The sequence below is a fragment of the Xenopus laevis genome, chromosome 8S (assembly GCF_017654675.1).
Source record: "Xenopus laevis strain J_2021 chromosome 8S, Xenopus_laevis_v10.1, whole genome shotgun sequence".
NCBI lineage: Eukaryota > Metazoa > Chordata > Amphibia > Anura > Pipidae > Xenopus > Xenopus laevis.
The window spans coordinates 93,463,137-93,477,163 of record NC_054386.1 but is presented as its reverse complement, the minus strand read 5'-3'; the positions used below and the strand labels follow the sequence as shown (position 1 = coordinate 93,477,163).

General features: G+C 38.8%; 1 protein-coding gene across 1 annotated transcript; it reads left to right on the top strand.

Moving 5' to 3' along the window:
* The first annotated feature begins 508 nt into the window (after nt 1–508).
* LOC108705648 (intelectin-1-like) lies at nt 509–10,169 on the top strand. The gene is made up of 8 exons (XM_041574410.1): nt 509–721; nt 4,669–4,746; nt 5,093–5,248; nt 5,899–6,146; nt 7,386–7,544; nt 8,444–8,564; nt 9,621–9,724; nt 9,980–10,169. The coding sequence occupies exons 2-8, from the start codon at nt 4,680–4,682 to the stop codon at nt 10,127–10,129; spliced, it is 1,005 nt and encodes a 334-aa protein (XP_041430344.1). The 5' UTR covers nt 509–721; nt 4,669–4,679; the 3' UTR covers nt 10,130–10,169.
* The last annotated feature ends 3,858 nt before the right edge of the window (nt 10,170–14,027 follow it).

Here is a 14,027-nt window from a genome sequence, read left to right as displayed (position 1 = left end):
TGGCCTTCCTGTAAATAAGAGATTTCTGGTTTTCTGATAATAGATCCTATAATTGTTTTCTCTGCATTACTCTGTTGAAAAAGTGCCATTTACAGTCCTGTCTCTGCTGACCATGGCCAAATAGTGTAATACCACTATTGGTGATGTCTCTGAACCTCATCTGCACCACTCTCATTTAATCCTCGAACATTTGTGACCCAAGTAGCCTTCTCTCCTATTACTCACTAGTGGCAGAGGGGAGAAGTGATACAAATCTCATGCACTTTCCAAAGTGTTTATCTGAAAGTGTCAAAAAAGTATTTGTGAATGCATTACTGATAACAGCCCACCAGAACAGGACTGGGAGTGGGGAAGGAGTAAGTGGGAAATACTTCAAAAAGTCATGATTCATTAAAGGCAAGTTTATCCAGCGCTGTGTTGTAATTGGCTGAGGAGTTGGTCTTATCTATATCATTTATTTTTCCTGTCAAGTCTATTTGATTTGTTGTATACAACTGCAGAGGAAGAATTTAAGGGGCAAAAGTATATATTCTAACAATGAAATTCAATCATTTTTTTGAAAAGTTTTGCAGCGTGATAGACGGTGGTGTTTTATTAGTTGCACCCAAGCAGACAGTGTAAGTGGAACCGCTGGGACCTTCCGAGGACTACTGCTCCCATACTGCATGATTAAACAGACGACCTGCAAGTGGAGTTAAACACAATAGTTGGTTTCCTGTAGGTAAGTATTGTCTAACTTGCTACCAGTGTGGGCTAAACAGGAGTTAAAGGGGAACTATCGCAAAAATAAAACTTTAATATAGCTTTCATCATACTGAAATAAGAAACTTTCTGAATACAATCAATTTAATATTCTGCATCATTTCTGAAATAATCAAGTTTATCTTCACTTTCCCTCTCTCAGCATTTGTCTCTCTTCATTCTCTCTTCATGCAGCAGTTGGGTGTCAGATATTCATTGACAGTTAGATCCAATATATCTTATAGGGGGGCTCCTTTCCTAGCAGATGTATTAGAGCTCACTCAAATAACTGATTCCAGTACAAACAAAATCTAACAAAATAACTGCCTTTTGCACAAATCCTGCATGTAGAGAGACATGATGTCTGGTGATTTTAATAGAGTGAGCTCTAATACATCTTCTAGGCAAAAGGAGCCCCCCTATAAGATATATTGGATCTAATGAATATCTGACACCCAACTGCTGCATGAAGAGAGAATGAAGAGAAACAGATGCTGAGAGAGGAATAGTGAAGATAAACTTGATATTTTAGAAACAGTAAAGAATATTTATCTGATTGTATTTAGAAAGCTTCTTATTTCAGTATGAGGAAGCTTATATTCAATTCATTTTTGTGTTAGTTCCCCTTTAAGTTACCACTGGGCTAGCAGAGCATGTCTAGGTGTGTTCTGCATTTAAATGGGTTTCCAGCTGCAAACTGTTCGTTTTTTCATTTATTTCAATGAAAGTAAAATGGTATATGTTTAAATTGCTATTGAAAGCAGTATCTAGTGGGCTATTTATATTCTCGCCACTGCCAGTTCTGACTCCTAGGGGCAGATTTATCAAGGGTCGAAGTGAATTCGAGGGAAAGTAAAAAAATTCGAAATTCAAAGTAATTTTTTTGGATACTTCGAACATCGAATAGGATACTACGACTTCGAATTTACTTTGACTTCGATTAGAAGTAAAAATCGTTTGAATATTCGACCATTCGATAATCGAAGTACTGTCTCTTTAAAAAAAACTTCGACTTCAATACTTCGCCAAATTAAACCTGCCGAAGTGCTATGTTAGCCTATGGGGACCTTCTACAACCATTTTCTAAGTCTTTGCACATCGAAGTAAAATCGTTCCATCGTACGCTAAAATCGTTAGATCAAATTTTCCTTCGATCGCAGGATGGCCAATTTTGCTGACAAATACTTCGACTTCGATATTTGAAGTATTTCAATTAGATGGTCGAAGTATTTTCTACTTCGAAATTCGACCCTTGATAAATCTGAATCACCAGAGGCCTCCCCTTCAGACTAGAAGAAAAGAACTTTCATTTGAAGCAACGTAGGGGGTTCTTCACAGTCAGGACAGTGAGGTTGTGGAATGCACTGCCGGGTGATGATGTGATGCTGATTTTGCATACTACTACTACTTACTAATTCTAGTAAGTTAGGTTGAAAAAAGACACACGCCCATCAACTTCAACCTTTATGTCTATATATAACCTGCCTAACTGTCAGTTGATCCAGAGGAAGGCAAAAACCCCATTTGAAGCCTCTCCACTTTGCTTCAGAGGGTGAAAAATTCCTTCCTGACTCCAAAATGGCAATCTGACCAGTCCCTGGATCAACTTGTACTATGAGCTATCTGAGTTTGCGAGTAGATTTTATTCGCCCGAGTTTGAATTTTTTCATAAATTGCAGTTGGTCAAATTTTGGTCGAATTTCGAGTTCATGGGAGTTTATGGGAGTTTTTAAAAAACTCCCATGAAGTCTAAGGGGCCGATTCACTAACTTCGAGTGAAGGATTCGAAGTAAAAAAACGTCGAATTTCGAAGTGTTTTTTGGGCTACTTTGACCATCGAATCTGCTACTACAACCTTCGACTACGACTTTGAATCGAAGGATTCGAACTAAAAATCGTTCGACTATTCGACCATTCGATAGTCGAAGTACTGTCTCTTTAAGAAAAAACTTCGACCCCCTAGTTCGCCATCTAAAAGCTACCGAACTCAATGTTAGCCTATGGGGAAGGTCGATTCGAAGGATTTAATCATTCGATCGAAGGAATAATCCTTCGATCGTTCGATCGCACTATTTGCGCTAAAATCCTTCGACTTCGAATATCGAGGGTTAATTAATTAACCCTAATTCCCAGTTGAATATCGAGGGTTAATTAACCCTCGATATTCGACCCTTTGTGAATCGGCCCCTAAATTCGACCCTTGATAAATCAGCCCCTAAAAGGGATTTGGATGATTTCTTGGACAGACATAATATCAAAGGCTATTGTGATACTAAACTCTATAGTTAGTATAGATATGGGTATATAGAATTTAATTAAAAGTAGGGAGGGGTGTGTGGATGGATGCTGGGTTTTCATTTGGAGGGATTGAACTTGATGGACTTTGTCTTTTTTTTAAATTACATTAACTATTTAGATTAGATTAGATTCAACTTTATTGTCATTACACACATGTATAAATACAGGGTAACAAAATGTTGTTTAGCATCCAATCAGTAGTGCAAGAAGCAACAAATGCAATGTATATATATAAAATATTCAATATAGTACAATGTGTCATAAAATGCAATGTCATTTGTAGTAGATTATGTACAAATAATTAGGGAGCAATATTAACAGTACAATTAGCATAATAAAAAATAAAAAAAAGTATTGAATTAGATACAGTCATGGTTTTTGGGAAATACAGTTATGGTTATTGGTAACTACTGCATACTGGAAATATACTTACAATTAAATTCTCTTTCATTATTTGAATAGAGATTTCCTTTACATTTCCCAAATCTAACTTTGTGTGTATATACAGTATATATATATATATATATATATATATATATATATATATATATATATATATATAAGTTCAGAAAGTACCTGCACTTTAACCCTCTCAGTTCGTAGTGGGTGCCCTGTCAAACGGTATTATGCAACTTTTCAAGATGGACCAGCACTCCAGTTTGTTCAATCAAACGTGAATATTTATTTGAATAGTCACTCTCGTGTCCAACGTTTCGGCCCACATCTGGGCCTTTATCCTTGATAAAGGCCCAGATGTGGGCCGAAACGTTGGACACGAGAGTGACTATTCAAATAAATATTCACGTTTGATTGAACAAACTGGAGTGCTGGTCCATCTTGAAAAGTTATATATATATATATATATATATATATATATATATATATATATACTGTATATTCTTTTATTATTAACAACTTGTAGATTTTATCAGGTTTGGGGTTTTTTTTGTAACATTTTTTCCTTTTTTAACCGGCAAAATAATTTGTTAGTAAGGCTGGTGAAACCGAGTGCACAGTTTGGAACCCAAATACCAGGGTGCTTATGTCCTTTAGTATCTAACTGACCTTGCACTTACAGTATTAGCTGATAATACAACATTGTGAGCAACTATAGGGGTCATTTACAATGCACAAAGCAGTATACAAAGTGCACAAACAAAACTCCACAATTTGGCTTTTTTTGAACGTTACACACTGAATTTTCCTGTTTCAAAATAGCTGCAGCCCCCCTGTTCTCAATCTTGGAGTACAGGCACTTGTTGCTAGACCCTTGAATTTGCTGCCTGAGTTAGGCAGTTTGTTTCTACATAACCATGGAAATGAATTAAGTCTTTAAATCTATATTTTAAATGTATATGCATTTCTAGCTTTAAACTGTCAGATTTGTTGCGGTCGCGCAAAAAGGGAGTGGCGGCATAAAAAGGCGCAGTCGCGTCAAAAAGGGCACGGCCACAAAAACAAAAGCGCGTTTGCTGCGTTTCCCATTTTTTTCCACTGTTTCGCACATTTCTCAACAGTTTTGCAAATTTCTGGCCAAAGCAAGACGGGATAGATCATTAATCCTAACTTGGTTCGGCCAGTTCTGCCTTTCGAAAAATATTTGTAGTAAATGTATTGCGTTTTTTTCAGATTCGGCTACAATGCTCCTGCATTTATTGTTACTACTTGTCCTTGTAAAAGACTCTTCGGAAGGTGATGGATTATGTGGTAAGATGTTTTATATTAAAAATATATTCATTTACACTTTAACAGAAATATATGATCAAGGGATTCGGTCACAGGGAAACCGTTTTCAGTTAATAGATTTCCTCTTACATATTCCTGCATTAAAATCTATTCTTTTAAAAGAGAAAAAAAACAAAAAACCTCTCCAGCAGTGGATGGAGGAATTTAGAGAGATGTGAGTAAATAGATAAGAGTAATTGTAGTAATTATGACAGTTGGTCAATACAGACTACTAGTACTTGGTTTAAAGCTTTTTATACTTGCATTATTATTTTGTCCGTAATCAATCAAGTAATTATTAAAAACAATTTACTTGGCAACCTTTTAGAAAATGTCACATTATCTGAGAAGAAGAAAAGAATTATGAACATTTTGGCTTGCTGGGATGAAAATCATATTGAGGATCAGTTTAGGCCTCCAAGTACCCCTGGCTATACATATGGAAGCTGTAAGGAGATCAAGCTGTATGACAACAATGCTCAAGGTAAGTATGTGCAAGGGGCTGATCAGTCTAGAGCAGGGATCCCCAACCTTTAGAACCCGTGAGCAACATTCAGAAGTAAAAGGAGTTGGGGAGCAACACAAGCATGAAAAATGTTCCTGGGGTGCCAAATAAGAGCTGTGATTGGTCATTTTGTAGCCCCTATGTGGATTGTCAACATACATTGAGGCTCTGTTTGGCAGTACACCTGGTTTTTATGAAACCACAACTTGCCTCCAAGTCTGGAATTCAAAAATAAGCACCTGCTTTGAGGCCACTGAGAGCAACATCCAAGGGGTCGTAGAGTAACATGTTACTCACAAGCTACTGGTTGGGGATCACTGGTCTAGAGGTTGACCTGTTTTACCAATATTTATTTAAATTGTATATGAATCAGGACCTTGTGGGGCCCCTATACCTCCTGGGGCCCCCCTGCAGCCACAGGGTCTGCTTCCTCTGTAGTTACACCCTTGGTGCTGATCTGTGTAAAGCACATGACCTGGGAAGTGCTATAGAAGTATGAAGTAGTAGTAGGAGCGTGGCCAAAACATTATATACATAAGGTCGAGCAGGAATTCTCTGCCATCTCCACAGTCTCCTCTTCAGGATTAAAACCCTCTAGAATTAAAGCAGCCATTATATTTGTGATCCAGATGGCATTTATACATTGAGCACTAAGAATGGAATGATCTATCAAACATTCTGTGACATGAGCACAAACGGAGGGGGTTGGACGTTGGTGGCCAGCATTCATGAGAACTACATACAAGGCAAGTGCACATCCGGAGATCGCTGGAGCAGTCAAACAGGCAACAATGCAAACAACCCTGCAGGAGAGGGCAATTGGGCAAATTATGCCACATTTGGACTGCCGGAAGGAGCAACTAGTGATGACTACAAGGTAAGGAATATTGCTTCCCAAATTTAGCAAGATGAGCACAAATTGAGGTAGCTCTAAATATATTAGTCCACATAGATGGCAGATTGCAGTCATTGGGCCAGATTCAGTGAGAAAAAATTATCTCATGGTTTATCACGTGAAAACTCTTGGGGGCAGATTCACTTAAGGGTGAATTGTCGCCAGCGAAGTCTTCGCACCACTTCTCCAGATGAAAATTCGTTACCACAACACTAATTCACAAAAATGCAAAGTTGCATCCTGGGTCCCAAATGCTGGTGACTTTTCGCTAGCGTTACTTCGGTAGTGTGAGCATTTAAAAGCAAAATTACACTAGCGATCGATTCTGCCTATCGAAACTTCGTTAGTCCTCTTGCGCTTTGGTTAAATTGAATACGGCGGGTACATTAAAGTTGTATGGACGTCTTTATTAGAGATGTTGGTGCAAATGCTTGAAGTGGCCACTTATTATTACAAATATCCAAGGAACCTTAATAAAGACAAAAGAGATCCTATAATGCCCTAAACATGAGCCCAACCCTAAAATGAATGTTCCATGCCCTCAAATGTCTGGGGAAAAATGTTAACCCAAAAAAGTTTAATAGTTAGGACTTTTGCAGGCAATCCAGCTCAAAATAAGGTCAAGTCGCCAGCGTTTTTACAACTATAACGATGTAAGTGAAATAAAATTGAAGAAGATCTACCTTAATTTTAGCCGTTCGCCTGGTCTGAGGTGGCAAAGTCAACTCTGGCGAAAGAGGTAACGTTCAGCAAAATTCGCACTTTGCTGAATTTGCCAAGTAACGTCCGTTTGCCAAACTGAAAACTCGCCTGGCAACAAAGTGTGAATTAACGCTAGCGACGGTCCCGTTCACTAACGAATTATCGCCTACACCTTAGCGATGTCCCTGCGGATGAGTTTTCTGGTGAATTTTCGCTTGCATAGGCCACTTCGCCCTTTAGTGAATCTGCACCATGGACGAGATTCAATTCAGTTCCAGTTGTTTCCCATAGACCTCAACAGAGTTTTCACGTGATAAACAGTGAGATCAATTTTTCTGCTTTGAATTGCATCTCAAATTGAATCTCGTCCATGTGTTTTCACGTTATAAACCTTTTTCTCACTGAATTAAATCTGGCACATTGTTTGCACTTTCAACAATGTTGTCCCTGTGGTAAATGACCCCTACATTGTCTTATTATTTGTTCTGGCTCGACAGTTTTTTGCATTTATGATTTTAGAACCCTGGATATTATGACATCAAAGCTAAAAATGTGGCTGTGTGGCATGTGCCGAACAATACACCTCTGAAGCTTTGGAAGAGCTCTTCTTATTTAAGATATCGAACAGACAACGACTTTCTAAAGGATGAAGGAGAGAACCTCTTCCATTTGTATACAGTAAGTTGAAACACTGATCTAACCCTATGTAAGTTGACATATTATATTATATATTACATTACAATATTTAAATTTATATATTATATTAAATATTACACTACAATATACAAAGTAATATAACAAGGCCACTTGGCCATTCTCTGTTGTCCAACCATTGTCCCATCAGATCACAATAAACACAATATGTGATTGCTTTTGTAAAATATTAGAACTTTTATTACCTTGTATATGGACAGCCTATTAGTAGTTGGCACAGTTTGTATCTCTACTACACAGTGTTTGCAACTGGTCAGATGCAGCCTAATAGGCTTGTGTTCTTGTAAAGCATGTGATACAGGTTCTACAGTGCAGTTATATGGTGGGGTTGATAGTAGAGTCCCTGCTTGTTTTAGGGTTTTATTTTCAGTGTCCAACATGAAAGGAGATGTATCATTGCCTATGTGTCTAATTGCTCCTCAGGGTTGGTAACCCATCAAATTCCATGTATGTTGCACAGGAAAAGTCACCATGAAAAAAAAAACGCTCATAGAGCTCATTGTATGTTACGCTGAAAAAGTTGCTCTGCAAAAATGCTCTTTGACCCCAATGTATTTTGGCTCTAAAAAGTTGGTGACACAAAACTGGACAGATTTACTCACCAGTAGCCCCATTCTTTATATTTATGGGGTGCTGGAACAGCTTGAGCTTCCTTTTATCAATAAGGTGAGAAAGTACCTTTCCGTATAGTACTGGGGTTCCAGAGAATAAACGGGGTGCCGGTAACATGATTCACAAGCTACAAAGCACTAAAAGGTGGTTGTATAGGATGACAACCACTTTTAAGAAACAAATAAAGCAGTAACAGTGAGGCCTGATGACATTTTTAAATCTATATTTAAAGAAATGTCCTTCTCTTCTAGAAATACCCAGTGAAATACAATGTTGGAAGCTGCCCAAAAGACAATGGACCAGCCATACCTATTATTTATGACCTTGGAAATCCTGAGCAGACATCACACTTATACTCACCAAACGGAAGAAGTAAGAGGAAACAATTTCTGTAGGTCTTTATTACTATTGTATTATACAGCATGGACCTTAGATAGAAAGGAACGCTAGACGTTCATCGTTCTTACATTGGTTGCCATATATTCCCTGGCTTGCATGGAAGGCTGTCCTTTGTGACAAGTGCAAAAATCACAACATTTCCCATTGGAATTAAATAATTTGGGTGTTAAAAGCCAACTGTCCATCAAGTTTAACATTTCTGTGTATTTCCTAGCATCACAGACCTATATTAATAGAAAAAAAATCGCCTCTTAAAGGCATCATGTCATTATATAATTATAGCTTTTTAGAATTCATCTCAATTGTTCATACGAGCTTTATTATCTTTGTACTGGTACTGTGTTCAAGTAAATTAGATGTTCAGATGTCATATAGTTTGTATCTTAAAGGTGAACTAAACCCTTAACCCCCTCCACTGCCTGCTCCATTGGCCCCCTCCAAGTTCCCTGCCCTCAGCATCTGTCTGTTGCGCAGCGGGTTCAAAGGCACCATTCTTCTGTCTGTCTCTGATCCACTTCTGTTAGAGTGGTGACACAGATCTTAGAGGAGCATGCACAGTTGAAGCTGTGTTTTGAATAAGTTTCTACTACAGAAGAGGATCAGAAGACTTACAGAAAATGGTCCACCTAAACTCTGCAGATTTCTAGCATGTCAAGATATAGGGAGAATTAAAAGGAGCAGATGCTGCAGTGAGGACGTTTGGAGGGGGGTACTGGAACCACAGTGAAGGGGGTGGAGGGGGGAAAGGGTTTAGTTCTCCTTCAAGGCTGTAGGCATTTTCTTTGCTGGGTTATTTTTGTGGACAGAAGAATAACCTTTCATTCATTGGAATAAGAGCCACCTACTCCATGTTTGTGGTTATTGGCCTGAAAACGAGTTGAACATGAGTTGAACATTTTCAATTGAGGTTACGGTCAACACTTTTAAAAAGCCCCTTTGCAACTCTGATTCAGACAGGTTGCAGTGCAGATTACTATTAACCCTGTGATCCTTATTTCATCCTCATTCATTTTTTCATTTTCCCCTTAGATGAACTAATTCCTGGCTTTATCCAGTTCCGTGCATTGAACCATGAGAAAGCTGCCCTGGCTTTGTGTTCTGGGGTAAAAATGTCTGGCTGCAATGCAGAAGTGGTAAGTATTTACTGCATTTATCTCAGAGTACTAGAGACTGGGCTAAAATCTGCCGCCCCACAGTAGCTGCTAAACTAAGCTTTGACATTTTTTATCTGAAACTGGGATATTTTAAATTTCTGGCCTCAAATTAGACATGACTAACAATAGGTGACATTATCAGGCTTTGGGTGACCTATCTTGACAAGTCAAGTGTAATATCATCTTAAGCTCACTAGGATCCTTGGGATATTAATATGTCATTTATTTATTCAGAACTGCATTGGAGGAGGATACATCCCCGAGGGGAACCCTAGACAGTGTGGAGACTTTTCTGCGATGGACTGGGATGGCTACGGGACCCATGTCGGCTGGAGTTCCAGTAAACTACTGATAGAATCTGCTGTTATGTTATTTTACCGTTAAAAGGATACTGTCATGGGAAAAAAAATGTTTTTCAAAATGAATCAGTTAATAGTGCTGCTCCAGCAGAATTCTGCACTGAAATCCATTTCTCAAAAGAGCAAACAGATTTTTTTATATTCAATTTTGAAATCTGACATGGGGCTAGACATATTGTCAATTTCCCAGCTGCCCCAAGTCATGTGACTTGTGCTCTGATAAACTTCAATCACTCTTTACTGCTGTACTGCAAGTTGGAGTGATATCACCCCATCCCTTTCCCCCCAGCAGCCAAACAAAAGAACAATGGGAAGGTAACCAGATAGCAGTTCCCTAACACAAGATAACAGCTGCCTGGTAGATATAAGAACAGCACTCAATAGTAAAATCCAGGTCCCACTGAGACACATTGAGAAGGAAAAACAGCAGACTGCCAGAAAGCATTTCTCTCCTAAAGTGCAGGCACAAGTCACATGACATGGGGCAGCTGGGAAATTGACAAAATGTCTAGCCCCATGTCAGATTTCAAAATTGAATATAAAAAAATCTGTTTGCTCTTTTGAGAAATGGATTTCAGTGCAGAATTCTGCTGGAGTAGCACTATTAACTGATGCGTTTTGAAAAAAACATGTTTTCCGATGACAGGATCCCTTTAAGAATGAATAGAATAAACAGATTCCTTAACATCTAGTTTTTGCAATTTGTTAAGAGATTTTACATGAGAAAATAAACACGTCTTCATTTTAATTATCTGTTTAAAATATGTGCTGTATTGTGTATCGCTATTAATACATTTCCAATGTCTTTTGTTCATACCGACACTTCTAAACTAATGACAGCACTGCATTCTTGGCATAGAAATGCCTTTTTGTTCTCCATACTTTCTTCTCTGCAGTTCCTCAGGGGTGGGACTTCCTTAGCTGAGAAACAAGTGGTTTGACAGACAGAAGGGTGCCCCGCCCAGTAGGATCACTACATGGGTAGTGACCACTGCACATCACAAAGAACATTCTGCGCGGAGAAAAGTTAGAAACATAAAGCCCTGAGGAAAGAATAAAAGGCATTGGTACCATCTCGGTGATATTGAGTAAAGTTCCACGGAAGCAAGCAGCAAATAACTGCTGCTTTAAAGGGATTCTGTCATGCTTTTATGATGTTCTTTTTACACTTTTTACACTGCTAATAATTCACTCTGCCATATAAAATGCAATTCCTGAACCAGTAGGTGTATTTTTTTTAGTTGTAATATAGGTGTGTAGATGCCATCTCAGGTCATTTGTCCTGGTCATGTTCTTTCAGAAAGAGCCAGTGCTGCACAATGGAACTGCTTTCTGATAGGCTTGTAAGGATTCACAGTGGGACCTGGATTTTTACTACTGAGTGCTGTTCTTATGTCTACTAGGCGGCTGTTATCTTGTGTAGGGAGCTGCTATCTGGTTACCTTCCCATTGTGTTGCTAATGGGCTGCTGAGGGGGGGGGGGGGAGTTAGTCCAGATTTGAAATGTATTAATAAATAGGGGGGGGGGGAGTTAGTCCAGATTTGGTCTTTGTTCTCAGAAAAAAGTAAGAACATTTCGGCTTTTGATAAATAACCCCCTAAATGTAGTCTTACCATAAACCACCTCTAATTAGAGACCTTTTAAAAAATTTTAACTGCACTGGACCACTGGACCCTGAGCAGTCTTGCATTCATCATATTTCATATGTAGTTTATTAAAGGTGGTGGCCGCCTGCCCTAGATACCATCATGAAACTAAATAGTGTTTTCGCTAGTGTGGCAAATCCTGCCCTGCCTAATGGACTAGGCCATACTGGTCTTGTTTATTGGGCTGCAGTCATAAGGGCCCCACCCATAAGCACATTACTTCCATCTTTTCTGTTTTTTTATATATGCCCACCTTGGTTTCAGTGCATTGACCCCATTCTTTAAAGGCAGCCATACACGGGCCGATAAAAACTGCCGACAGACTGAGTCGGTAACTTATTGGCCTGTGTGTGGGGCCCTCCAATGGGCTTCCCCAATCGATATCTGTCTGAAAGTTGGCCAGATGTAGATCAGGTGTGGGTAAAAAATCCCATGGATCGCAGGCGCATCTGTGCGTTGATGTGGTCCCGTGATTAGACCGCCCGTATGGCCTCCATTCTGATACGATTGTTGAGCCCTAGGGCCCATGATCAGATCAGCCCAATATCGCTTACTTCAATGTGAGCATATCGGGGCGACATCGCTAGATGAGTGGATCTCCCTATGTATGGCCACCTTATGTTGGGCTTATGTAGAAGATTCAAAGGAAACCATGATACTCATGATACCCAACATCCTTTGATGGTTTCAGGGACTTCAAGTCTTCCTGCCCTTCCCCCCTACATTTTCTAACATATGGCACATAAACTATACAGTGGGCTCATGTGTAGGGCAATATAACAACTCTATTTTATTTTATTAAGGTTCCCTGGACTTGTGTAATGTAATGTATTTGCTGCAACATATACGTCCATTGTACCGTACTTTAACTTCCCGCCGCATGCAAATTAGCCAACGCTAGCGCAACTTCACTTTGCTTGCTGAATTAACGCTAGCGCAACTTCGCTAGCGTTCGGCGCCCTGGATGCAACTTTGAATTTTAGTGAATTAGTGTTGTTCTGGCGAATCTACGCCTGGCAAAGTGTTACGAGATGTGAGCGAAGCCGTCGCTGGCGAATTTTTGGAGGTTAGTAAATTTGCCCCCTATATATATATATATATATATATATACTGTATATAAGCAGTTACCAAATTCCAGCCTGGTCTGATATTGCATCTTGCGCTACAGGAGATTCAGTGAATGGTGCAAAATATCCAGCACAATCAATGCCTGTACATCTTCTGTTTATTTTTCTGTTTAAACTACTTGGTTGCCTTAAACTTGGTTGGGGAAATTATTTTTGCCTAAAAGGTGCCCTTTAAGTATGTTCCAAACTAGGTAAAGGATTTCAAATATTTGTAAAGTTAGGGGCATATTTATCAAGGGTCGAATTTCAAATTGTAAAAACTTCGAAATTCGCTTTCAAAAAGACCAATCGAAATTAAGTTGAGTTTCATTAAGTTTAATTAAGTTAAGTTTAGGTTTGTATTTGGCCGTATTAGAATCGTTCGAATCGAAGGAAAAACCCTTAGATTTTTCAAAGTTCACCAATTGACTCCAAATAGGTTCTAGGAGGTCCCCCATAGGCTAAAACAGCAATTCGGCAGGTTTAAGATGGCGAATGGTCAATTTTGAAAGAGACAGTACATGATAAATTTCAATATTCAAATTTTCAATCGATGTACATAAAAATAGCTTGAAATTAGAATTTTTTCAATTTGAAAATTCACCCCTTAATGTCCACTTTAAAAAAAATTAAAAACATAGTAAGTAAGCCTGAAAAGCTTATTAAGTCTATATATAACCTGCGTACTACATGTATGGGACCTGTTATCCAGAATTCTTAGGACTTGGGGGTTTCCAGATACGGGATCTTTCCTTAATTTGGATCTTCATGCCTTTAGTCTACAAGAAAATCATATAAACATTAAATAAACCCAATAGGCTGGTTTTGCTTCCAATAAGGATTAATTATATCTTAGTTGGGATCAAGTACAAGCGACTGTTTTATTATTACAGAGAAAAAGGGAATTGTTTTTATAAATTTGAATAATTTGGCTAAAATTTAGTCTATGGGAGACAGTCTTTGCGTAATTCGGAAATTTCTGGGGGTTTCCGGAAAACTGATCCCATACCTGTACTACTAGTTGATCCAGATGAAGGCTAAACAGTTTGTCAATTACGTTCCCATTGTTCTTTTGTTTGGCTGCTGGGGGGGGGGAAAGGGAGTGTTGTTCTTATATCTACCAGGCAGCTGTTATCTTGTGTTAGGGAGCTGCTATCTGGTTACCTTCCC